This window comes from Benincasa hispida, chromosome 2 (assembly GCF_009727055.1).
Source record: "Benincasa hispida cultivar B227 chromosome 2, ASM972705v1, whole genome shotgun sequence".
Taxonomy (NCBI): Eukaryota; Viridiplantae; Streptophyta; class Magnoliopsida; order Cucurbitales; family Cucurbitaceae; genus Benincasa; species Benincasa hispida.
In genome coordinates this window covers 11956157-11984145 of record NC_052350.1, presented here as the reverse complement: position 1 = coordinate 11984145, position 27989 = coordinate 11956157, and the positions used below count along the sequence as shown (strand labels likewise).

At 37.2% G+C, this 27989-nt stretch overlaps 1 protein-coding gene and 1 long non-coding RNA gene across 2 annotated transcripts; both read left to right on the top strand.

Annotated features, from left to right (window-relative positions):
• The first annotated feature begins 13513 nt into the window (after positions 1–13513).
• LOC120072281 (magnesium protoporphyrin IX methyltransferase, chloroplastic) lies at positions 13514–14960 on the top strand. The gene is made up of 2 exons (XM_039024723.1): positions 13514–14233; positions 14394–14960. The coding sequence occupies exons 1-2, from the start codon at positions 13652–13654 to the stop codon at positions 14775–14777; spliced, it is 966 nt and encodes a 321-aa protein (XP_038880651.1). The 5' UTR covers positions 13514–13651; the 3' UTR covers positions 14778–14960.
• A 551-nt stretch (positions 14961–15511) lies between these two features.
• On the top strand, positions 15512–17045 carry LOC120071592. Its single transcript, XR_005480293.1, has 3 exons — positions 15512–15801; positions 15920–16246; positions 16446–17045. It is a non-coding gene; the product is annotated as an uncharacterized LOC120071592 (long non-coding RNA).
• Positions 17046–27989: the final 10944 nt, after the last annotated feature.

Below are 27989 nucleotides of genomic sequence, written 5' to 3'. Positions count from 1 at the left end.
ATCAAGCATTTTGTTTATACGATAGACGAACTTATCTTTTACTTGCTTGATTGTTGTATACGATCTCTCTTCCTCTTTCCCTTTGCCAAATCCGAACAAAGCCCACCCTTTGGATTTTCACTCCAAGAATATTGAGGGCTTTGAGTGGTGGTGTTGTCCTCGTTTCCTTCTATTCGTGTGGAGACTGTTTGAGGTAGACGATTGGGTTTTGCTCAGCGATTGCTTACCGTTTCAGGGAAAACGAGATTTACTATGAAAAATAAGTCTTCAACTTGGATGATCTCTTGATCTCTTATTTATTGTTCCTTTGAGCATGTCAATAATTTAGCATTATGAATGAATATTAGTATGTTTGAATGTATATGTGGAAATTCTATCACAATGAATTGGGAAGATCCGCTTCCACTCGTAGGTACTCTTGAATAAAAGTTCTTTCAAATCCTTGGTAGGAAGAACTTACGTGATTAGTAGCACCTGAATCAAGTATCTAGGCAGAATCATCATTCTCTACCAAACATGTCTTAAAGACAAATAAATCACATTTACTGTCTTTAGACTTCTTTCTCTTCTAGAGAGTAGTGGGATCAGTATTTGAACCTAAATAAACTCCAAGTTCCATTTTAGAGAACAATTCTCATCAATGAACTTCATCAGAGTCAGCAATAATTGCTTTCTCTTTTAGTCCCTTGACATTCAAGAAAGACTGGAGGATATCTTGGGAACTGATACTACTGATTTCTTTGTCATCCATCCCTTTTTGCTCAGAAAGTGAGAACTAATGTTCAAACAATTCATGCAATGAGTCCATGATCTTACGTGCAATGATCATTTATCAACCCTTTTGGTCAATGCATCAGGTATGCTACCCAAAATGTGAAGTCAGGCTATCGAATTAGCCTTCACCCACATCTCATATGCATTATGAACATTTCGCGGTGCATTAAGTGTCGGGACTTGAGGACACTCCTCAACCATGACAAACTCAAGGTCATTTACCACGAAATATGTTTTAAGAGACTCTTTCCAATGTATGTAATTGGTTAAATTAAAATAGGCAACTAACAGAAAATCATACATGTTACTGAAAAACAAACATATTGATCTACATTAGATTTGAGCAAATATTTTTGGAAAACAAAATACAATTTGGTTTAGAAAAATCTAAATGAACCCCGTGTGACATCTAGTTTTGCAATGACGCTTCAGTGGTTTAGGATAGAAGTCACCGAAGGGTAGTCCATTTATCCCTTCTCTGAATTGAGACACTCTCAACCACTCATTAAAACCAAAACAACTCTTGTTCCTATAACGACTAACCATCATTGATTTGGTCAAGAAATTATTAACTTGCTTAATATTTTCCTGTAAGTGTGACCCTTCATTTTAGTTCTAGAGTTCCGCCCCAAGCAGCCAATCCGATTGGGGCAAAAACTAAAGCGACCCTATCCATTTCTGGAGTTCACCTTGATATTGACTAACCGCATAAACCATCCAAAGGGGGACGCTCTCAGGGTGCCACGAGATCGTGCAAGAAGGTCTCAAACCGTAGGACATATTGACACACATCCTTCACCCACTTCCTATAAATACTCTGTCCGTTCACCTTGATATTGACCCATGCAAACACCATACGAAGGGGGAAGCTCCTAAGGCGCCATGAGGCCAAGCATGAATCTCACGACGTGAAAATTCAAGGAGAAACGTGAGTGGAATTGGCATATCATATACATCTTTTCCTCCCACCGAGTATTTTAAGAACCTAGGATTTAGTTGCTTTAGAAAAAAAACATGGCTAATTATTTTAACTAAGTGACTATTTAGGTTTGCCCAAAAGTAACTCTTACTTTGGAAAAGTTGAACAACTTTTTATTATCATTTATTAAACACTTTAACGAACTCTTTGATCAAATGTTGCATGCTTGCAGCAAATCTATCTAATTCACCTTTCTAGGTAGGTTCCCAAGTCGGGGTGTTCCGTTTTTGTTAGCTAAAATATCCTAGCCTAGCCAGAACCCGCCTTAGACAAAAGGTCCCTTATAGATAGACTTATTACAAATTTAATCTTATATGGAAATTAATTTAATCCTATTAAACCGATTTAAAAGATTAAACTTTAATCTCATTAGAACCATGAACTTCGGTCTATCTCAATCAAATTTTAAAATCCTTTTAAAACATGATTTTACCTAAGTTTGCATGCAACTCTTGGTTATCGATTTTAATTCTAATTTCATTAATTATAACTCTTATAAAAATGAAACAATCAAAATCAACCACAATGCGAAGCAACACATTCTTAAGGCATTTATAACTCTTATAAATAAACCTAAGTGTCATGCTCCATACATTGTTAATTCATTACTACTTTCATATAACTCTTATATAACAAAGTAATGAACCAAGCATACATGCTCTCATACACCCTTATACTATAACACTTATAATATAAAGATGATGCATGAATATGCTTAATGCATGCATAAATATAACTCTTATATTATATGATGCATGAGCATGCTTTCTTGTAATTTCATCATGCCATTTACTATATTATAACACTTATAATGTATGATGCATGAATAAAATGCATAACTTAAGGTGGGATTTAAAACTATATGGCATACTATATGACATATAATAAAAACAAACATCTCATGTACATTCACTAAAATTAATGGACCAGGATGATTTGCCTAAAAAATTGGAAACAAATCTATCTATTACATTAAACCATCGAGTAAACCGGTTCAACAAGCGAACCAGGTATTGAACCACCCGGGTGAAGCCTTCTTTATGATCGTTTAGTAAAGTTTGTCGAGTAACTACGATCGTGTAGCAATGATCGAGTGCCTTTGACTATGCGATGAAGCATGAAGGCCACTCGATCGTGCAACGCACCATATTTAAACGCAAGTCTAAACGATCGTGTAGACAACTACTATGCTATGAAGCATGATCGTCTAGATGATCGAAGAGCAATCACCGTGTAACATTTACCGAGTGATCGTGTAGCCAGTGACTATGCGATGAAGTATGTTGGCCTACACCGATCTCAACAGTACCAGGTGCTAATAGTTTGGAAACTATTCCATGTTCTATCAAATAGTTCTAGAACTCAGAATCCAAAAACTCTCCACCTCGATCAGATTGAAGCATTTTAATCGTTTTACTTAATGCATTTTCAACTTCAACCTTAAACTTTTTGAATTTTTCAAAGAATTTAGACTTATCTTGGGTTAAATAAACATACCCATATCGCGAATAATCATCAGTAAAAGCAATGAAGTATTCATAGCCTCCTCTGACTCGCATATTCATGAGACCATAAAGGTCTGAATGCACTGACTCTAGAGGCTCTTTAGCCCTATAACCTTTTCCAGTAAAAGGTTTTTTAGTCATTTTGCGTTCAAGGCATGACTCACACACAGATAAAGAATTTTCTTCTAACTCATTTAGATGTCCCATTCTTCATCAACTTCTCAATCCTATTGAGATTAATGTGCCTTAAATGTAGGTGCCAAAGTTGGGCATTTTCTTTAGGAGAAACTTTAAGTCGTTTATTTTGAGTTATGGAAAATTTAAACATCTCTATGTTATGGAGGGAATTTATTGTTAATGGCCTTATCACATACAAATTGTTTTCCAATTGAGCCAAACATATATCAACACCATTTTTCATAATAAATACTTTATTAACAGAAAAATTAAGGGTGTAATTACATTTGAGCAAAGACTTTACAGAAATTAAGTTTGTCTTTAACTCGGGAACTACATATACATCATTCAAAATGATAAACCTATTATGTAAAATCAACTGGAGACCTCCCACTGCCATAGCTGAGACGACGTGCCCGGTTCCAACTCGCATCGTCATCTCACTAGCACCAAGCTGCTGCCAGGAAAGAACTCAATGAATTGAAGGGCAAAGATGATTAATGGCTCAGAGTCAATAATCCAGGAAGAATCATCATTCTCCACTAAACAAGTCTCTAAAACTAGTAAATCATATTTACTTTTTTTTAGCCTTCTTCTTTTCAGCCAAATAACGTGGGCAGTTCCACTTCCAGTGCTCATTCTGGTTGCAGTAGAAACATTTTGCCTTTTCAACCTGCACTGGTTTCCTACCCCATGGAGTGGCAGGTTGTGGGTTAGCAGGCGCCTTCCCTTGACGACCTTTCTTCTTCTTCCACTTATTGGTGCCGGAAGAATAAGGTGTAGACTTAGTTCTAGAGGTCGAACCTCGGTGGAACTTTTTTTAAGATGAGGTAACATTTACGTCACCAACCTTTTTCTCCTTGCTTTTCAACAAATATTGGAAAGTATGCAACTCATTCAGTAGAGTAGTAAGGTTGTAATCAACCCTGTTCAGAGCAGTGTTGCTTACGAAGTGAAGGAAGCTTTCTGGTAACGACTCCAAAATAATGCTAACCTATCTAGCATTATCAATGCTCGACCTGTTCATCTCCGCCACTTTGAACTGGACCATCACATTTAGAACATGTTCACTAACAAATGTACCCTCTTTCATCTTGGAGTTGAAGATGAACTTAAGAGCGTTGTGCCTGAGCTATGTGGACGATTTTTTAAACATTTCCCCCACGGACTCCATGATCTCGCGTGCAGTGATCTTGGGCTCATGCTTCTTGGCCAAAACATCGTTAAGGTTGGCCAAGATATACGGTCTGTCTCTTATACACATCTAGATGTGTATAAGAGACAGGCTATCTCGCGTGCAGTGATCTTGGGCTCATGCTTCTTGGCCAAAACATCGTTAAGGTTGGCCAAGATATACGGTCGGGCCTTCTTGTTCGCCTGTGCCAACGCTCGTACGCTCTCGAACATTTCAAGCGGCGTTGGGAGGTGGAATAGAAGGACTATCCTCCATAAGGACGAACCTTAAGTCATCGATGATAAGGATCGTGTTAATCGTATTCTTTCGACTAGTGTAGTTCTCGTCAGTCAGTTTATCGACGGCTAATAAAGCAAGAGTAGCAGTAGTCATTAAAAAAATTGCTGAAAAAAGAACAAACTTAATGAGTCTACTTGCATTACCACTTTTAACACCAATTAAGTTTTAGCAAAATAGTTCTATTGTACCCTAAGTGACATCTATTTTGCAATGATGTCCCAGTGAGGTAGTATAAAAGTCACTGTAGGATGATTAAGTGCCCCTTCATTGGAAAGAGACATCTCAACCATTAGACAGAAACAACTCCTTGTAACTGAATCTAACAGTCACCATTGTTCGGTCCAGAATTTGTTAACATTCTTAAAAATTCTGTGTAAGTGTAACAACTCATTTTAGGCTATAGAGTCCCGCCCTAATATGCCTACTGTAGAGAAAAAGCATATTAGGACAAGAGATTAAAGCAACCCTATCAATTTCTGGAGATCAGATAAAGAGTTGTGCAAATACAGTCATTCTTTAGAGGGACACTCCTAGGGTGCCTCGAGGCGATGCATGAAAACGTTGTCCAACCTAATGAGAGAGATCGAGGGATATGTTGTCACACGTCCCGTTCCCACTTCCTATGAACATTCTCTCCATTCACCTTGGTATTGACCTACCCCAATGCCATCATTTAGAAGGACACTCCTAGGGTGCCTCGAGGCCGATGATAGATCTCATAGCATGAACATTTTAGGGAGAAACGTCTAGAGGTAAAGTGAAGTATCATATACCCTAATTACCTCCCATTGGATGTTCTACCTAGGGATTCATTAACTTAGTAAATCCGGCTACTGATTTTGCCTAAGCGGTTGTTTAATTTGCTAAAAAATAACACTTGCTTTTGAAGATTAAACAAATTTTATTCAAGTCTTATTAAACACTTTAACAGACTTTCATCAAATTTGCATGCATGCAACAAATTTATCTAATTCACCTTTCCAGGTAGGTTCCCAGGTAGGGTGCAACGTTTCCATCTATTTAAGTACCCCAACCTAGCCAGAACCAGCCTTAGCCAAAAGGTCCCTTATAGATAGATTTGGTATATAATTAATCTTTTGTTAGTCAATTTAATCCTATTAAAACGAATTAAAGATTAAACTTAGGTTTCTAATCCCATTAGAACCGTGATCTTAGGTCTATCTCAATCAAATTTTAAGACTCTTTTAAAACATGATTAAAGCCTAAGTTTGTATGCAACTCTTTCTTATTGATTTTAATTCTAATTCCATTAATTATAACTCTTATAAAAAATGAAACAATTAAAACCATCCGCATTGCTAAGCTAGACATTCACAAGGCATTTATAACATTTATAAATAAACCTAAGCATACATGCTAACTTACATCCTTATATTATAACATTTATAATAAAGATGATGCGTGGATATGTTTTAATGCATGCATATATTATAACTCTTATATTATATGATGCATGAGCATGATTTAAGTAATTTAATCATGCAAACTACTATATTATAAAACTTATAATATAAAGATGATGCATGAATAAATGCATAACCTATGGTGGGGTTTAAAACTATATGACATACATTATAGCATATAAGTAAACATACATCACATGTACATTCAAGAAAAATTGATGGATGGGATAATACGCCTCAAAATTGGAATAAAAAAGCTAACTATTACAAGAGAAACGAGTCAACCGATTCAAACAGGCGAACTGGGTCTTGAACCACCCGGGCGAAGCCTTGTCACTTGATCATGTAGCGTTGATCGCATGGCTAAGGATTATGCGATGAGCATGAAAGTCCACGCGATCGTGCAACACATATCGAGTAACGCATGCCATGCGATCATGCAGCCAACGATTATGCAATGAGCAAGCGCATATCGAGTAACACATGCCATGCGATCATGCAGCCAATGATTATACAATGAGCATGATTGTCTATACGATTGAGTAACAAGAGTCGAGTATCAATACCGAGTGATCGTGTAGCTAGTGACTATGCGATGAGCATGCTAGCTTACACGATCATATATCTACGATCGTTTACCCTGAGCGTCTACGCGGTCAAGTAACCAATGCAAAATGATCGAGTGAACTCTTTACTCGATCACATAGCATTAGCTATGTGATCGTTTAGTAAATACTACACGATCGAGTAGAACACTTTTACACCATCACATAGCCAAATCTAAACGATCGTTTAGCTTAAGCCACACGATGCGACCAACGATTTGTCTTCTCCCTTGAAGCAAATAGCAACTCCTTGCGTTTGAAGTTTCATCATGAACAACTCAAATAAACAAAAACTTGAATATATACTCTATAGTAGGTAATTATGCCAAAAAATGCAGGGGCCTTTACAAATTAACTTTTGTAAACATAAAGAAAGCTTTAAACAGAGGCAATTATCCCGTAAACATCCATCAACAACATCCATAAACACACTTAATACTTAAGCGCATTACATAAAACTTAAAATCCACCAAGACTATAAATGACATTCAATACAGCAATGGAATTTGGAAATCAGAACAACCTGGTTCTGATACCAATTTAAGGAACTTTAAATATAGAGGACCTATGAGAGGAAGCGGATAATTCCAAACTCCATTGTGAAAGAAATTGAACATTTACAATCATATAGAAACGATTATACATTAAAGATAAATTATAGCATGCCTTTTTAAATTAAATAAAAAGGATCAAGAAAACAATACCTTTCAAGAACTTTTCTTCAAGTATTTTCCTTGATCAAATTCGAACACAATGATCAACTCGAACTCAATCTTCCTCGAACACCAGCAATAAGTATCAACTCAATCCTCGAACAATCGGACACAACCACAAAATTACCTTGGTATTCTGGTGTGAGAATGTAGGAGTTGTGAGCTATGGCTTATTTTGGATAGAGGGAAGGAGGAAGTGAATGAGGAAACGATCAAGTAGGTGATGACAGTATCATGTAGCAAATGGAAGCCTATCGTATAGACTCGATACTTGGTCGTTTAGAAAATGAGTACTATCGTATAGTAAAATCGATGTGATCGTTTAGTCACTCGATAGTGAATAATGTAAGTCGCCGTTGTTATGAGATTTTGGAAACCAATTTCCTTTTATCCCACAGTTGCCATAAAACCGTGTATAGCCACCCACTAAGGTCGATTATTGAGAAAAAGAAATATCAATTATCTTATAATTAATAAATTATAAATAAATACAATAACTAACTTATCATATTATATTTATAACCAATAGTTTTAATATTGCATCATATGCAACATATAAACCATAGTTTTTTTTTTCTATTTTATGGAATTTAATATAAATCATATTTATATTAATTCCTCCAATCAAATAATGTATCAAATACATCATATCAATTACATCATATATAGTTGACTTAATATAATTATATCATATATAATCAAATTCCCTCTTGTTAATGTGAATATTTCAAACTAACTCAAAAACTGATTCTCAACTTGAATCTATTGAGCTACCAAGAGCTACCAAGGGAACCTTATGAACCTGTAGCTTGAAGCTCCAATGGTACGTGAATAACTGACTAAACTCTTTAATCACATTATCCACCATCCGTTAACTACCAGGCACTCCACTAAAGAACGACAGCTGCACTCTTCACACTACAAATATATTTCTTTATCCATTGGATATAACCAATCAATAGTACGATGACCTTTCACAAATCGCTCGTAAGTACAGTTGGACTAAATTATCGTTTTGCCCCTATAGTTACATCTAACTTCTTAAGTACCACTAATTCCTCTAATGAACAATAGATCATAGTCCTATTATGACTAAACCCCTCTCGAGTCAAGAGAAGGTGTGGCGCCACATTGTTCAAGCCTCGGAATCAGCACTTAAGGGAGCAAGTTATCTACTTACCCTTGCATCGAGGAAGGAGTGAATTCAATCTTGTGTAGCTGAGTTCCCAGCTCCTCAATCAGACCAATCCTCAAAGTGGTAGGCTTGTTGAGTCGGCGATATGGCCACTCTCACTCATGCAAATAAAAGGACCGCCCTTATAGGCAAGAGTTCACAACTCACTCAGGATTAAGGTCATGTTATCTATGGTCATCCTAGTGAAATGAAAGTCTCAATTATGAACGAAGTTATATAACGAGACTAAACATTTCATGGTCCAGTCTTATACAAACTCCTTTGTATAGAATATCTCCGCTCACTTGTCTAATACATGAAGGATTAAGATCAGATCATTTGTAGCACTTTACAACATTTGTAACACCTATAGAGTGGGCCACTAGGATAAGGTATCCTTCCTTTATCTATATACTACAGACCATTTAGGTTATCACTTAAAGCACGATCCACTTGTATGTCTCCACGTATATGTTTAAGTTACAACGATAACCATGGATTTTAGTTTATTAGTTTGTGGTTAATGCAACTAAAATATCAAATGTTTCATAGACTGAAGTGAATAAAATATCATATATTATAAATCACAAAGTGTTTGTTCATACAAGTGTTTACAAACTACAGGACCCTACGAGATTTAGGACTTCAACCCCATCAATTGGAACAACGTTCAAAAGTATGCCTATTTGTAGGCTATCCTTAAGAGATAAAAGGTGATTTTTTTCTACGATCCTCAGGAAGATAAAATATTTGTATCGAAATATGCAACATTCTTAGAAGAAAACCATATAATGAATCATCAACATTGCAGTAAGCTAGTATTAAATGAAATAACCACATAAGCTACAAGCAAATCTACAAGAGTTATTGATCAAGTTGGTCCTTCAACAAGAGTTGTTGATAAAACTGGTACTTCACATCCTTTTCAAGACGTGGATAGAGATCATGGATAAAAGCCATGGACCTCGAAATGGAGTCGATGTACTTCAGTTCAGTCTGGGAACTTGTAGATCAACTAAAAGGGGTAAAACCCATTGGTTATAAATGGATATACAATAGAAAATGAGTCCAAGCTAGTAAGGTGTAGACTTACAAAGCTGGAGTCATGGAAAAAAGATTTACCCAAAGAGAGGGGATGAGCTACGAAGAAACCTTCTCTCTGGTTGCCATGATCAAGTTGATTAGAATACTCTTACCCGTTGATGTATTTTATGATTATGAAATCTAGCTAATGGATGTCAAGACAACTTTTCTAAATGACTATCTTGGAAAGAGTATCTATATGTCTCAACCAGGGGGGTTTATAGAATTGGGTCAAGAGTAAAAGGTTAAGCTTAAAAGATCCATTTATGGGTTGAAACAAGCATCTTGATCCTGGAATATGAGATTTAACACTGCGATCAAATCTTATGGCTTTGAATAGAATGTTGACGAACCTTGTGTTAATAAGAAGATTGTCAACAAAACCGTGGCTTTTTTTAAAAAAAAAATATAGTTGATGACATTTTACTCATTAGAAATAAAGTAGAATTCTTAGCTGACATTAAGAGATGGCTGGCATCACAATTCCAAATGAAGGATTTGAGAGATGTGTAGTATGTTCTTAGGATTCAAATAGTTCGAAACGCAAGAAAATAACGCTAGCATTATCTCAGTCATCTTATATAGGCAAGATGTTATCTAGATAATGTAGGATTCCAAGAGAGGTATGTTACCTTTCAGGCATGAAATTCATTTGTCTAAGGAACAATGTCCTAAAACAACTCAAGAGGTTGAGGTTATGAAACGAATTCCTTACTGGATATACATTTGGAATAGATAATGCATGATTCCAAGTTAGAAGTTTGATGTATGCCATGCTGTATACACACCCTAACATATGTTATGCATTTAGAATAGTCAGTCGATATCAGTCCAATCTTGGGTATGATCATTGGACTAGCGTTAAGAACATTCTCAAGTATCTTTGAAGAACGAGAGACTATATACTCGTGTATGGTGCTAAGGATCTGATCCTTACTGGATATACTGATTTTGATTTTCAGACCGATGTGTATTCAAGGAAATCAACCTCGGAATCAGTATTCACTTTGAATGGAGGAGCTATAGTATGGAGAAGAATAAAGCAAAGTTGTATTATTGACTCCACCATGGAAACGAAGTATGTAGGTGCGAGCGAGGTAGCCAATAAGGCAGTATGGCTTAGAAAGTTCTTTACCAGTTTTGAATTGGTTCCAAATATGTACCTGCCGATCACCCTCTATTGTGATAACAGTGGATCAGTTGCAAATTCCAGAAAACTTAGAAACCATAAGTGCAGAAAGCACATCAAGCACAAGTACCATCTCATCAGACAGATAGTACACCGAGGAGACGTGATCGTCAAGAAGATAGGCTCATAAGACAACTTAGCTGATCTTTTTACGAAGGCCCTCCCAGCTAAAGTGTTTGAGAGTACCTAGTGAGACTAGGACTATGAGATAGATAAATCTAGGGCAAGTGGGAGAATTAATGGGTATCTAATGCACTAGTTTATTGTATTTATTCTCTCATACTCAACTTTGTATATATTTGTATATATGTAAACCCACTAGAGTTTTAGTCCAAGTGAGAGTTTGTTGGGTTGTATGTCCTAAAATTCACAATTTGTAAAATTAAACATTTTCTATTTGTAATAAAGATGTTATTGAGCTTTTGTTCAATATAACTATTATTGAATATGTAAATTGTGCTAAATCCAATAATCTAATATCCATGACTATTACATGAGTATATGGACTTTATATGGAGACATAAGAGTGGATCAAGTTCGAGTAGATAGCCAAAATGATATATAATATATGGATAAAGCTGGGTATCTTATTATGAGAACACTGTCGAATGTGGCCCACTTTGTATTTAATACAAACGATGTGATCATGAATCGTTCATGTGGAGACATGTGAGTGGAGGCATCATATGCAAAGAGTTTGTATAACATCGGACCAAGAAATAAGTCACTCTTACTTTATAACGACGTTTACTGTTTAAGACTGACTATTTCAAAGCAATGACGTATGTAACTTGACCTTAATTTTGAGGTAACTATGAACTCTTGTTTATTTGGGATTATCCTTAGTTTTGCATGGATGAGGGTTGACTCAATAGCACGAGCTCAATAAGCCGCCCATTTCAGGGGTAAGATCAGGTGCAAGATGAAATTCACTCCTACCCGCTTTTAGGGATTGTAGATAGGTTGTTCTCTTAAGTGCTGATTTCAGGTCTTGAACAAGAGCCCCTACCCTTTCAGGCCTGGGAGGGACTCAATTTGGTGATTGAATCACAAACCAATTGTTTATTAGAGGATCAGTGGGACTTAAGAAACAAGATGTAATCTCGGGGTAAAACAACTTTTGTCCTAGCCGTTATTACGTATAACCTATGAAGGGTCGACTTACTGAGTATAGTTAAACCAAGTTGACAGAAATATATTTATAGCGAGGGGAGTGCAACTATTGGGGAATTAGTGGAGTGACCTGGTAGTTAATGAATGTTGATTAATTCAATTTAAAGAGTTTAGCCAAATCGTTGGAGCCCATAATCCGTAGGTTCGTTAGGCCCCATTATTAGCTCAAAAATGGATTAAATCTTAGAATAGCGTGATGAGTGAATTTGAAACGTTCAAACTCGAATTAAAGGAATCGATAATTTTATACAATACAATTACATGTTTAATTATCGAATTAAATGGAATTTGATAATTGGATAATATTTAAATTTGATTTAAATGTTAATTACATAAATAGAGATTCATGATTGTGGAACTGGTGTTTAATTAATTTAATATTATTAAATTCACTAATTAAAGTATTTAATTAATTATTAAAGAATTAATTTTATTTGAAATTAATTATTGAATTAATTTTGTATAAAATTAATGAATTTTTATATTATTTATAGAATTAATATTTTATAAAATTGGTTTTTCATTGTAATTAAGTTTTGAAATTGATTTTAATGTACAATCATTTAAAATAAAAAACCATTTTATAGTGAGTTTCTCCCACATTTAACACCATACAATTCCACTCTTTTAATAGTGGTCTTGGTGTCAAACCAAGAGAAAAAGGGGTGGCATGCTGAATTTGATTCAAATTCACTTCAGCTGGGCATTGCATGCAAGCTTGCAGAAATTCTGGATTTTTGCTTCCTCAGCCCTTGAACGCCAAAAAGACTAGTTTCTCTCCAAAAATTTTGTAAATTCAATTCATTTTAGAATCCACCTTCCAATCTAAGATTCTAAAGAATAGTAGGAAAGATCAAGTGGTGATCTACAAGAATTTGTTGTGGAGATTCAAGTTAGAATTGAAGATTTGAAGTGTTTTTCAAAGGTAATTTCAGAAACTCTATTTTTGTTTTTGAACATGCTTACTTATTTATTAAAATTGATGAAATTAGAGTGCTTTAAGACCTAGTCATTATTTTTTTATAATGTGTTCAATTGGTCATTTTCTTTTCTAAAGACCTTTGATTCGGTTCAATTTTGATTGGTTTTTAAAATAAAAAATTAGATCAATATTTCTCCAAATACAAGTAAAATATATCCAATTCTATATTAAAAAAAACCAAACCAAACATTGGATCGGCTTGGGCTTTCTAGTTTATATAGATTTAGGCTATTCATTTTGTTTCACGAGGATGAGGCACCGTGGACGTGGGACCCAGGAGAATCGGGGGAGGATAGCAGCTGTGTGGATTACCTTAGCCACTCGCATCAGAGTATACACGCAGATTCACACATTTCCTCTCAGTCACCGCCGCTCGGAAGGGGCAGAGTTACGGTAACCATGGCTCACTCAGCATCTCCATATCCCACACTCTGCTTCCACCCCGATTCTACCTCAAATTCTAGATTCTTCTTGTCTCCAACCCCTATCAAGCTCGTTAAATTTTCAAGAACGCTCAATGTCAATGTCCCTGCCCCACCACTCTCTGCTGTAGCTACTGAACTCCCCGTCGTCGATGGGGCAACAATTGCAGCCATCGGCGGCGGTTCGGTTGCCGCTCTGGCTGCCGTTCTATCTCTGACCGACCCGGAGAGACGCCGCCGCCTCCAGGCGGAAGAGGTGGGTGGTGGCGATAAGGATGTGGTGAAGGAATACTTTAACAATTCGGGGTTTCAGAGGTGGAAGAAAATATATGGAGAGACGGATGATGTGAACAGGGTGCAGCGAGACATTAGGTTGGGTCACTCCAAGACGGTGGAGAATGTGATGGCCATGTTGAAAGATGAGGGCCCACTCACAGGAGTAACAGTCTGCGATGCCGGCTGTGGAACCGGTAGCTTATCCATTCCGCTGGCCAAGGAAGGTGCCATCGTCTTTGCTAGTGATATTTCTGCTGCTATGGTCGCGGAGGCCCAAAACAAGGTTGCTTCCTTTCTCATACTAGTGTATTGCATTGCATGCCAATTCCCGTTCCCAAATCTGAACACGACTTTCAGGGAACACAATTATTGTGTTAAAATGTATTCGGCAATAAGGTATTATTATTCATTGCGTGAAATAGTTACATCCTGTGTTGGTGCAGGCAAAAGAAGAGGTTGTGGGAGGCGTGATGCCAAAATTTGAAGTGAAAGATTTGGAGAGTTTGGAAGGGAAATACGATACGGTGGTATGTCTGGATGTTTTGATACACTACCCCCAGAACAAGGCAGACGGAATGATTGCGCACCTTGCATCCCTAGCTGGAAAGCGTTTAATCATAAGCTTTGCGCCAAAAACTTTTTACTACGATTTGTTGAAGAGGGTGGGAGAGTTGTTTCCCGGACCTTCCAAGGCAACCAGGGCATATCTTCACTCTGAGGCAGACGTCGAGGCCGCATTGCGTAGGGTTGGCTGGAAAATTAGGAAGAGAGGTCTAATCTCAACCCAGTTTTACTTTGCTACTTTGGTTGAGGCAGTTCCTGCTTGACACCGACCTGTATCGCCTTGCATCTCAGTTTTGACTTTTCCTCTTCCTGTATTATTCCCCCACCCCTTGTATTATTGTTCCTTACGATGCTAATAGAGTGTCAAGATGATGTATGGAAATGGATAATGGACCTTATATTAATTGTTATCACCCATTTCAATTTGAAGTCCTATGCTTACGTTTCCCCGAAGGATCTTTTTAAGAAGATTATAAGGCAAAACATGTGAGAGAATTCTGAAAATTGCTTATACAATTCGATGATGCATTACATTAACTAATACATTTCTTAAAAATCTTAATAAGCTCATTCATTGTGCCCATCAAGGGACCTCTAGTGCGGCACTGAAGGGTTCTCTTCTGTCCTCTCTTTACCAAGTGCCAATTGTAAGTCACAAACCCACCTCACTACTTTTACCTCACCATATTCACTATATATATATATATAGCTTCCATGCATATTCTAGTTTAGTTTGTGTTTGGGGCAAAACCAGTTGAACTGTCAGCTCAGGAAGACGTTATGTATGTTATATGTTGGTTAATAAACTTCCCTTGATCACCTCAAATCAATCAACATACAGGTTTTCATGCACGTGTTAAATAAAGGTCGGGTTTTGAGGTCACTTCAATTTCAAAATGATCCCGGCTCTAATAAAGGAATGGATCAAATTTGCATTTCAAACAGAACTTGTCAGATTAACTAACGTTTAAAACTTGCATAGTTCCAATATACACATTGAATGTCTTCATCACTGTTTTCCCTTATTCTGCGCAAAGTAGAAACTGTCTACAGAACCACCTCTTTTTATTCCTCTCTACACCCCGGTTCATTGAACGAAAGTTCCATAACCAGGACATATGATTATTTGCCCGTAAAATCAACCAGGAAGGTTCGAATTTCCATAGGAGCAAGTTCTACCACCAACTTTGCTGAGTTCACAGGCCCTCCTCTCAAGGCCTTTCCTCCTTTAGGATTCCCTTCTATTTTCCACACCAACCTCTTCTTCTCCATTTCTGCTCTTTCTTGGTTAGCAGATAAACTTGTCTCCGTTACCTTGCTTATCTGAAAAACCATGAAATAACCACCTATCAACTTTTATCACTCATCTAACAGAGAAATAACAATTGTTCTACCTTCTTTCTAGGAAACAACTTCCTTTACGGTTGCTGTTGAGCCCACAAGAGATTGGGCCTGATTGAATAATCTTCAACTTATTGACGCCCAAACGAAAACTATCTGATTTGCATGGCCCTTATTTGAAAAATGTTAGGTGACAAGTGTGGTGCAGGGATTTCCACCTTGCTGGCTATTTTCAAACCAAAGGATAATTCCAGCTTTTGTTCTGAAACTTCAATTTTGATCAGACGAAATTTCTCTTTTTCTTTCTAGGGTTCTAGTGACGTCTTTTAAGATGTATTAATCATACAAAGATTATAGTGACGTCTTGAAGACCTATGTCCACTCTACAAAGGTATGAAGATCTCTTTACTCGAGCCTTTTAAGATGTATTACAGATTCCTTTTTTCTCTGATTCACACACTGATATTTCAGCTTTCATGATTGATTTAATGTTTCACTATATTTATAAGTAGAGAATTAGTTTATAACAACTGTTAGTTTGTTTCAGCTAACTTTTCTAATAGTTGTTTCTGTTTCTTGTGAGAGGTAAGCTTGAAGAGAAAGTTTCAGCTTAATCTTGAGCTATTCAAGGTAAATTTTAGCTCATCTTCTTTACCGTTGCCATGACTGAAAGATCCTTGTCCTCTCCAGTCTTGCATTTAAATCACCAAAGAGAAAGTGTATAGTTAGTTTCACAAGTGACTGGTGTAGGACGCATTAAATCTTGCTGGAAATGCAGATACAAAAGTTTCATTTACCTCATACAAGTGAGCCAGACGTAAGAGAGCTTTTCCATTCTCCAACTCCTGAAAATCAAGAAAGCCAATATGCAAAATTAGTAGTCACATGCTTTTCAGATGTTTACTACCCCACTTGAGGTATCCATGGTACACCACAACTAAACAATTTTTTTTTTAAAAGGTAAACACTAGGGTTGAGAGAAGTAGAACAAGACTATTTCATTTACTAAATATATTGTTGGAGTGCCTTGAATCTAAGTTGAATTCGTATTTGGCATATTTAATTATTTATGATTTATTTACTATTATGACCCTAGAGTTTAGAGAAGTACACTATATAAACTTTTTAATTCTGGAGATGCCACTATTTTGTATTTTGTAATATTCTCTAATAAAAATGTTCTTCCTTTATCCTGTGGAATATAGGTAAAACAATGTTAGTGAACTACGTTTATCTATATGTCAATTCTCTTATGTTTTCTACATTCTCTTTTTGTTGATTTCGTAATATACACACACACAAGCATACAAGTGTTAGCAACGTATAAGTATTAACCTAAGTAGGAGAAGGTAAATATATAATAGGCAATATGATAAAGATATTTACAATAGTGTTAAAATACTAATATTAGCACTATAACTCTCCCTCATGTAACGACGTGAGTTCAGGAGGGGGACAAGATTGAACTGAGATCACTTCTGAATGAAAGAGATCCCGAGGACATGAATAGAATTGATAAGAAAGGCTTAAAAGAATTGAAAGCTACTACTTATACCTGACAAACGGAATCTTTTGGTGTCGCTCCCGAAAGATCGCTGATCAAATAATATTTATAAATTACTGAATGAATTACTTATACTAACTAGTAGTACACGCGGCAAGTCCGGGATCGAACCATAGGGAAGCACGAAAGATTAATTCCTTGAAGCTCATTTTTAGTTAAAATGGAGGAGGGGGGAGGGGGGAGGGGGTGGTGGTGGATTGGAATAGGAATGAACAAAAGAAATAAAATGTAATGAAAGTAAAAGAAATGCAATTAACTACGACATTCTAGCTTAGAGAAATGGAATGAACCAATGCAATTCTTGTTCACTGAGTTATTTAAATGCAATTTTAGGTTCTTAACTATGCCTAGCCCAATTGATTGGAATCCCAGTCAATGGTCTTAATCACCTAATTAATCGAAATGCATAGAAAATGAATCCGCTCCATACAAATCGACAAATCACATTAAGTTATAGGGATAATGCTAGGATGAGTGTTCGACTTCCACCGTCTAATAAAACATTCAACGTGGTTTTTATCTTGGTTGATGGGAGCAATACTATTCAATGAACTGCAAGCCTAACTAACATATTGCTTCCTTTGAGATTAACCTACAATTATATGTCACATATTACAAGCCAATCTCTAAGCATTCAAATTACACAACAAATTACTGGTTATCAATCAATAATATAATTATGCAATGCATAAACACAAAATTCAAGTTGAAACTCATAGACAAGAATATAGAAATTACATTCAAATAAAACTCCCAAAAATTAGATTATTTAAAATCCTTAAACTAGAGAGCTAGTTCTTACCTTCCCATGGAGATGAAGAAGAGAAGAACTTGACAATGTTTTCCTTAATTACATAAGATGGGAAAAAAATGAAGAAAAATACAAATAGAGAGATGAGAAGAGGAGGAAATCGGTATAAGAGCCGAGTAGAGGTTGATTATTTCATGAACTTCTTGCCTTAAAATAAATAGGAAAGGTTTTATACAGCAGTCATAGCGTTGCAACGTTGCAGCTAGTGTTACAACCCTGCGACAGACAACACGAGCACCTCCGTTTAAGGTTTATAGTGTTGCAACATTGTCCTATTTCCACAAAAATTTTAGGCTACTGCCTTTGAGCGTTGTGCAATGGTCCTTTGAGCTTTGCAACGCTTCGACTAGGGACATTTTTGTCTTTTCACATCCTTTTGAAGTTCGGTTGCTCAAATTAGCTCTTAATTGCTTCAAATAACCCGAACAGCTCATAATGACTGATTTTACCTCCAAGATGCTCGATACCTATAAAATCATTAAATATACACATTAAACATAGTAACGACCTAGAATTAAGAAGAAAATAACAAATTTTTGGTGCTATCAAACATCCCCAAATTAATTCTTGATCGTCCTCGAGCAAGGTAGAATCATACATTCACACAAAAATATGCTTGTTCAATCATAAGGGTCGTTACTCTAGTCTCAACAGTCTCTAAGGATAAGATTTACAATAAAAAAATGAATTTCGATCAAAATCAACCAATGAAGCACATTTTAAAAATGATTCTAAACCTATCCATGCACGAACGATCCAAAGCCCTAACTATTTAAGCCTGCAAAACCAGGATGGTTTTATAAGGCTCTCGACTCGTTTTTCCCCTACTCTGGCTCGAAGGTTCAAGAGTTAAGCTTCTTAGACTCAATAATGTAATGACACACTTAATGAAACTAAAATTTTATTCTATTTTTTTTCTTTTCTCATTTTCTTACTTTACACAAAAGAGGAAACCTTATCTAGACAGATCACCTTCGTTTTAGTTTATCCACATGGATTACGTGATAGATATCCAATACGAACAATGTCTACGAACAATGTCTCCTAATAAGGTGCCTAAGCTCACTCATTCCTAGAAGTACTTTAGCTCAGAGAAAAACTATGGGTGTCATAGCCGCCCCAAGTTAATCATAACCTCAAGAAAGAGGAGTAATCCCCTTAAAAAATAACATACAAACTTCCTTTTACTTTACAACATGTTTCACCTTTTACAAACTTTCTTTATATTTATTCTACACTTGGCTTTTACAATATAAAACAAGATTTTGGCAAAAAAAGTAGGCATGCATTACTAGGTTGAGCTTTCAGTCAATTAACACCTATCACCTAGGTCTTTCTGGGTGACAACAAATGTACAAGCCACATAATACAATTCTAAGTATGCAAGACCTAATTTCGTTAAACAAAGAACAAGCATGCATGAGAGATAAGAAAAATTTTTAAAACGGGCTAAAAATCATGATCATGCTCTTCATACATAATTCCATGCAAACCTAATCACAAAGAGGGTGCGCCATCAACTACTCATCATAACAAACTAAGCAAGAGAGAAAGCAAGTAATTCAAGCACACAAACATTGTCCAAGCACAACACTCAAGGACTCTAGCTGTCATAACATACCCCATCCCCAACTTAAAATGATATATTGTCCCCCATGTATCTCTAATCTAAGCCTAATAAAATAAAGGAGTCAAGGGAAAAGAAAACCTCTCCTAATGACGTTTTCGCACATGGGATGGTGGTAAGAGGCTCGTACTTAAATTGATCTTCTTCTTCTTTTAGGGCAAAGGGAAAAAGCCTATAAAAGAAGAACAAGAAATTAAACTAGAAAGCAATAAAGGAAGGCAATAAATTTTTCACCTAGCTTCCTCCAGGAAGGGCAAATTTTAACATTGATTGCTCGACGTGACCTGTCTATTGTCAAGGTACAAAGAAATTCTCATATTTCTCTAGTCTCTTCTTGGATGAGTCAATATAGCCTGGTAAGGCTATAAGGCTCCTCACCTTTTGAAAAGAACCAGACAGGTTGAATTTGTATTTTTTTTAATAAGGCAAAAAAGGTAAAAAAGAATCAAATGACTCAAATGACTTTAAAGAATCTAAAAAAAGAAAAGACTAAACAGACTCGTGAGAACTAATGGAATAAAACTCGAATATATACAAAATACCAGAAGTTAGAATAGAGCGAGGTCTTTCGACCTCTAACTCTATCACCTAGATCTCGTCGGATTTAGGCTCAGAATTCTTAGCCTCACAAACTAGCAAGTATAGAGTGATGTCCTCATCATCACTAGAATAGTAGCACTCCATAAGGAACTCCGCCTCCGAGTACAAATATGGACTGTTCTGGCACGTTCTCTAATCTCTCCATAACCTCTATCAGCCGAGCAACATGGTCGGTCATGCTTCGCAGCTGAGCTTGAATGTCCTACTGAAACTGAAGAGAGCTATTAGCATGTTCAGAAATTAAGAACTCCAAAGTCATACATGGACACAAATCTCCAAAAAGTGGTTTCTGCTCCACCGTATCGACGTGGACTATCTCATTCCTCTGGGCCTCTGGGAAGTTAAGAGAATGGTGTCATATCCCCTCCCGAGTACACCTCTAGAACCCGAAAAAAGGTGTGAGGATGGTAGACACCACCCTTCTGTGATATCTACTGCCCAACTCTACTAGCTCGCTTAAAACAATAAACTTGCAGTGGTATTTTAAGAAAACAACTGAAAGCATAACTCATTTGAAAATCAGTTTATACAGGTTTGATAAATTTTACAATATCAGTCCTGCCCTAGCTACAAACTAATCTAGTAACATTCTAACTCGTGGCAAACCTCGACTTCTTGTAGCAACCTGGACTCTTCTGCTACCTGCGAGAAAAACATAAGAGAAAATTGTGAGCTTTAAGCTCAGTGAGTGGTAATAGCTTAAGAAGTTTCTTTCAAATTATAACAATAAAAATATAACACACTACGAGGTCAACACTCAAATCTCAGTCTTGAACGAGTCTATTCTCAATCTTACCTACACAAACGGTAGATAGTTAAAACTAATATTCATCATAATCGTGTTATCTCTTATATGCACATAGATTCCCCTCTTATGGGCTCGAAAGCTAGGCCCGTTGGTCCGCTGACCATCCCATGTGAGGTTCCTTCCACAGGCTTAGGAACTAGGCCTCATGGCCCCCTGACCATCCCGTGAGATTCTGCCGTGGGCTCAAGTACTAGGTCCGTTGACCGCCTGACCATCCTGGCCACATATTCTCATTCTTGTTCTGACCACTCATGCACAACAATAGCATATAATCTAAAAAGATATGCTAAAAATCTTAAATGAATACCACTCACTGTGTTTTGCAGGAACCCTTCTTTCTTTCCAAGTTCCCTGGTTGCCTCCTTCCCCCCAACCCTAATTTCCAGATTTATTTTGAAGCTCATATTACTCATTATTCCATACATTATTTTGAAACACTTCCTTCTACAAATTTGTTTAGAAATGTCTTAACTTAACTTAAAATTTGGGCTTCAAATTCTAACCCAAGAGCTTAGGATTTGAAGATTACTCCACCTTGCTCAACTGTCACAGATTCTGTTGGGTTTTATGTCCTAAAACCCAAGAGCTCAGGATCCAAGTTCCCTGCACTGTATGGTCTTGGCATCATATAGCTCACCAGCCACACGTCTCAACATACTGTTGGGTTTTATGTCCTAAAACTCGCTGTTCATAAAAAATAAACATATTCTATTATCAATAAAAGAAGTTAGTCAACATTTCTTCAATAAAGGTATTGAATTTATTAATTGAATTCATAAAGTCTAAATCCAATAAACTAAGATCCATGGCTATTATATGAATACTTGAACTTTATGTAGAGACATAATGATGGATCAAAGTTCAAGTAAATAGCCAAAATGGTCTATAGTATATGATTAAGGTTGGATACCTTATTCTGGTAACATTATTGGATGTGACTTACTCTGTAGCGTTTACAAGTTGTTGTAAAGATACTACAAATAAAGTGATCCAGATTTGTTCATGTATTGACATGAGGAGTGGGGGTATCCTATGCAATGAGGTTGCATAAGATTGGACCAAGAAAGAAATCACTCTTACTTTATAACATTGTTTACTGTTTAAGATTGACTATTTTTCTTAGATGAATTAGGTAACTCGATCTTAATCCCGAGCTAACTATGAACTCCTGTTTATTCGAGGTTATCCTTAAATTTTCATGGGTGAGGGTTGGCTCAATAGCATCGACTCAATAAGCCTCCCATTTTAGGGGTAAGACCAGGTAGATAGCTGGGGACATAAGGTGCAAGACGGAATTCATGCCTACCCAATTTAGGGATAGGAGAAAGGTTGTTCTCTTAAGTACTAAATCCAGGTCTTGAACATGGGGCCCCACCCTCTCATTCCCCGAGAGGGGTCCATTAAGTGATTAGATCATAAACAAATTGTTCATTAAAGGATTAGTAGGAACTTAAGGAACAAGACGTAATGTAACACCCCGTACATTGTTTTAGTAATAATGTAATTTCAGTAACTTTATTATTTGGAATTTCAGTAATTGTTATTAGTTGGAGGGCATTTTTGGAATTTTGGACTTCAAGTATAAGTGCGGGAATTTAATTGTTGGCGTGAAATTATTCAAAAAAATTGAAAATTAATGGCAGGATTTAATTTTTCTTCGAAACAGAAGAAGGAATTTAATAGTATAAACGGAAAGAAATTAAATGTGATTATATTTACTTCCTTTTTTGTTTTATTATTATTGTTGTTGTTGTTGTTTTTTTTTTTTTTTTTTTTTTTTTTAATAAAAAGTTAAATCCCCCCTTTTTCTTCCTCACGTTCGTGAGTTCATCTGATGCCGCCACAAAGCCGCTGCGTCAGTTTCTTCTTCATGACCTCCATCCACCACTGCTCAAGCGTCGTTCACTTTTGTCGTTAATGGATCTATCGATTTGGGTAAGATTTCAGTCGTTTGGGTTTGTTTTCAGTTGATTCTTGAATAGTCATTTACTTTTGGCATCAATTGGTTGATACCCGTTGTGTTACAACTTTGGATTCAAGTTTGTGAAGGTATTGAGGTGTTGTTCAGTGAAGTTGGAGTTTGTTTTAGCGATTTTTGGTAAGTTTTATGCTTTGATTACCCTCTTGTGGATTAATTTTGGTTGTTGAGAAATTTTGGTAAAGTCATTTGGAAGTGATTTTTTTTTTTTTTTTTTTTACGAAGTTACATATGGATAATTTATTTGAGACATTGGTAGTGAAGTATGTATTTGATTCAAGCTTTAATCATATAAGCCTAATTATGATTAGGGGGTTGATTCAAGAATTTCATTTAAGATGAAGTTTGGTTTGCTAATTATTTGGGCTTAAAATTAGAGGTTTAGAAGGTGAATTCGAATTGGATCACACCTTAGGTAAGGTTATCTGGAAATGTTTTGTAATATTTTGGTGTTTGGAATTTGGTCTTGACTATTAATTTTAAAGCTTGGTTTATGTTTAGACTTGATTAAGGATTCAAGAATTTCACAAAGATTCAATTGCTTTTTGGTTCGACCTAATATCAAGGTAAGTAATCTTGTTACTAGAACTGCCCACGGGTCAGTCATTAGATGTATGCTAGCATGATAAATGTATGTTATGGCAGAATGTTAGCATGATAGATTTATAATATAATATGATCAAAGTATGTTTTGGTACGAGATCTGAATTACTTATTTATGCACATAGACACTTGAATGCTAGTATGAGATGGTATGTGCTTCCATATAGTTGTATTTGATTTGATGATGTTGAGGTACATATGTATGTTGTAGAACCATGATATTGAGGTATATGTGTATGTTGTAGAGCCATGATGTTGAGGTTTATATGTATGTCATAGATTTGTACAGTGATGATTATGATGTTGAGACTGTGCAAATGTCATTACTGATTAGTTAGATGCCCATTAGAGTTTGTGTTTCCTTCAGGATTCACCAGTTTGGTTCTCCTTCAGGATTCACCAGTTTATGTCTCCTTCGGGATTCACCAGAGGTAGTGGACATACTTAACTACAGTAGGATAGGACTCAATCTCCTTCTTGTTTCATGTGCATATGTGTCCCATGGGGACTAGAGTAGTTTATATTTTTCACCAGAGGTGGGTATCTAGAGGACATAGATGCCCAGTCTGACCCTATTAGTGGGGTTACTTACTGAGTATTTTATACTCATTCTTTCTCATGTTGGTATTTCATGTAAGGGTAGAGATGCACTGGCGATGGAAAGCGAAATTCGTGGTCGAGCCACTGGGACTAGTTTTTACGCTTCCGCATCATGAAATTTAGAGTTCCTTTCATGTTTCTCTTAACTTTTAGTTTTGATGTTTAAAACTTACTTTTAAGAATCGTTTTTCAGATTTATTTATTATCCTTTATGATTTATGGGTACCCTATTATTGATTTATTATTTGAATTTAATGAAAGTCTTTTGAACTTACCTTATTTAATTAGCATTTATTAAGCCATAACCGAGTTTCGTTTTGAGTTCCATGCATGCATGTATTTAGTAATGACCTAACTTAAGTCCTACTACCACCCCCTCCCAAGCCTACCTCTAGAACCCGAAAAGAGGCATAAGGACGACATATATCACTCTTTCATGATACCTACTGTCCATCTGAACTTTATGCACTCATTAAACTTTAAGCCAAGGATATAAACAACTGTTCGACTAAAGTCATTTTATTACAAATAGTATAATATTTATACAACTCCCAGACTTAATTATAAAGTTTACAAACTTTGACTTTAGTAGCACCCTGGAACTTCTCATCTTTTGCTACCTAGGAAGAAAACATGAAAGAAACGAATGAGCTTCAAGAAGCTCAGTGAGTGGTAACATCATAACAAGTCTCTTTCAACTTATAGCAAATAAAAACATATCACATTACGAGGTTAACATCCAAACCTCAGCCTCGAATGAGTCTGATCTCAACCCAACCTACACATATGGTAGATAGTTAAATTGATACTAATCATAAACGTATACTCTCTTGTGTTTCCTATGTACACATAGATTCCCCTCTTATGGGCTCAGAAGATAGGCCCATTGGCCCTCTGACCATCCCATACGAGGTTCCTCTCACAGGCTCAGGAACTAGGCCTCATGGCCCCTTGATCATCCTGTGAGATTCTACTCCGAGCTTAGGAACTAGGTCTGTTGACCCCCTGACCATCCCGGCCACATACTCTCATGCTCCTTCTGGCTACTCATTCACAACATAAACATATATCCTAAAAGATATGCTTTAAGGCCATAAAGGAAATACCACTCACCTTGATTGGTAGGAAGCTTTCTCTTTTTCCAAGTTCCTTGGTCTCCACTGGCTTCCTTTTGAATCCTAAATTCCATATTCATTTCAAAGCTTAGATTACTCATCATTCCATACTTTATTTTGAGACACTTTCTTCTACAAACATGTTCAAAATTATCTCAGGAGGCTTATCTTAGAATCTCAGCTCATAACTCCTCGAGCTTTGGTTGAAATATTCAAATCATCAAGACTGGCCCAAGCTCACCCAAGAGCTCGACCCTTCTTTCTTTCCTTCAATCTCCAACTTGATTCCTTTGAGCTTTTCCTCTGGCAGTCCTGCCTTGAAAACTAGACACTCAGAGCTTTCGCATGGCTTTGAAATCACCTAAAACGCAAGAGTCGCTTGGAAGCACTCCTCGTTTCAAATTGATGCTACTTCATGACCTCACTGTCCAATAGCATCTCCACCTCTTGGAACCACTTGATCAATGCATGGTCTTGCTATAAACGCATGCTCTTCATGATCAATGCAAAGCTTCTTTCGAATCTGCCTTCAAACACTCTTCCTAATATCTATTGAAGACAATTTGTGTTATGAACTGAAGAGAAGCCTTGTGGTGGTATTTATAGGCCTTTAGCAACAAATCCTCATCATCTCTTAAGGCTCCAATGCATGACACCTCCTACTTAGGAACTTTTGGAGTGTCTTCATCTTGCTTTGCTACCACCTACTTCCATGCCACTTCCTACTTGCATGAAGTTGCGTTGTCCTCCCCATGCACAAGTCCTCTTTACATGAAACCCTATTTGTCCACCTTCTTCTAACTTAAGCTCAAACTCTCCTCGGTTAAGACACTTATCCAAATGAATCTATCAGCTCATAGCTCTTCTTATCATCGCATCCTTCCAATTACATGACTACATGCTTACTTGACCGAATTCATCATCGCATCACCTTCCTTTGTGACACACTAACCTCAAGTCATCGCAAGTCCTTGCTTGGCCGCATACTCTTCTCCTTGCATGGCTCACCCTTGGCGCATGCATTCATCAAGGTCACCATATATCCCTTATCACATGCTACTCGCCCTGGCCTTGTCCTATACACCTACATGCCCCTTGAATGTCCTTGGCACATAATTCAGTCTTAGCGCACAACACATAATCATCGCATGGTACCAACGCATAGGCCTTGGCTTGCCCTCTTAATGCAATCAACTAACCTCAACTTCCTAGGCACATGGACAAGCTTTTCCACATGCCTTTACCCCTCAACATCAACGCATAATACCTTCATTGCACGGTTAGCGCACATCCTTGTCATGCTCATCGTGTAGCTCCAGTGCACAGCACACAGCCTTGCACTCATCATGTAACTCATCGTCTAGTGTTTCACGTTCATCGTCTAGTGCCTATGCTCATTGTCTAGTCCTCACGCTCATCGTCTAACACTCACGCTCATCTCTAGTGCCTATGCTCATCGTCGAGTGCTATCGTGCAACCTCACAAGGAGCTATGCGATCGTCTGCATGCAACGCTCCAATGCCTAGCGCCCACACTCACGTGCAACCGAACGCATCCTTGCTCGCGCCTGGTCAATCCTCATCACTCGATGGCTTTTCCTTGCTACTTACTCACGCAGCCTCTTTCATCCCAACCCATGAGCAGCCCTTTTCACGCCAACGCTTGGGCAGCGCCTCATGCCAATGCTCGGTCAACATGCATCCATCATGGTTTGACCATTGCTTCGTGTCTTGGCCGAACACCCTATACCAACGCATAGTGCCCTTATGCGTCTACCACTTTAGCCAACATGACATTCTCCAATGTCAAGACCAACGCATAGCCAACTTTCACCATGGACCCATGCCTCACAAGCTTCAACGCATGGTTGTCCTAGGCTTCAACACTTAGCCAAATTTCCACCCGTTAGGCCTCAACTCAAAGTTACTCAAACGTTTACTCATGGCACCTTACGTCCATGGCTTGGCCTCATATCCATACATCATGGAGGTTTTTCTTATGCGTCCAAGCCTTCACTTCAACGCCTAACTTATCCTTGGGTTCCACACAATCTTGCACATTTTTTAAAAGTCTTGGTCGTTCATACACAAAGCCCCACACGTTCAATTTACTCAACGCCCACACATGTCTTATTTTGTACTTAGCCAATTTTTACCACCACACTTAATCATCCTTAGGTGAGGGTATCACACGTACGCCCATCCTTGCACGTAACCAAGCTCGCTTGGCATCCATTGACTTGCTTGTGCGTGTCCGCCAATGCCACACCTCGCCGCATGCCCTTCCACCAGCGCCTGCTCAAGCTCATCACCTTGCCTTAGGCTGTCTCCATCGCCTAACCTAATTCCATTGTACAACAACTCACTTACCAATGCCTTGGCCAACATTTCCTTGTTCATGCATGATGTTCACTCGATGCTTGCTCCTT

Excerpts from the sequence above, each read along its gene's own strand:
- LOC120072281 (XM_039024723.1), top strand. The coding sequence starts at position 13,652 with ATGGCTCACTCAGCATCTCCATATCCCACACTCTGCTTCCACCCCGAT. Across the intron at positions 14,234-14,393 it reads TCGCGGAGGCCCAAAACAAG|GCAAAAGAAGAGGTTGTGGG; the intron begins GTTGCTTCCTTT and ends GTGTTGGTGCAG.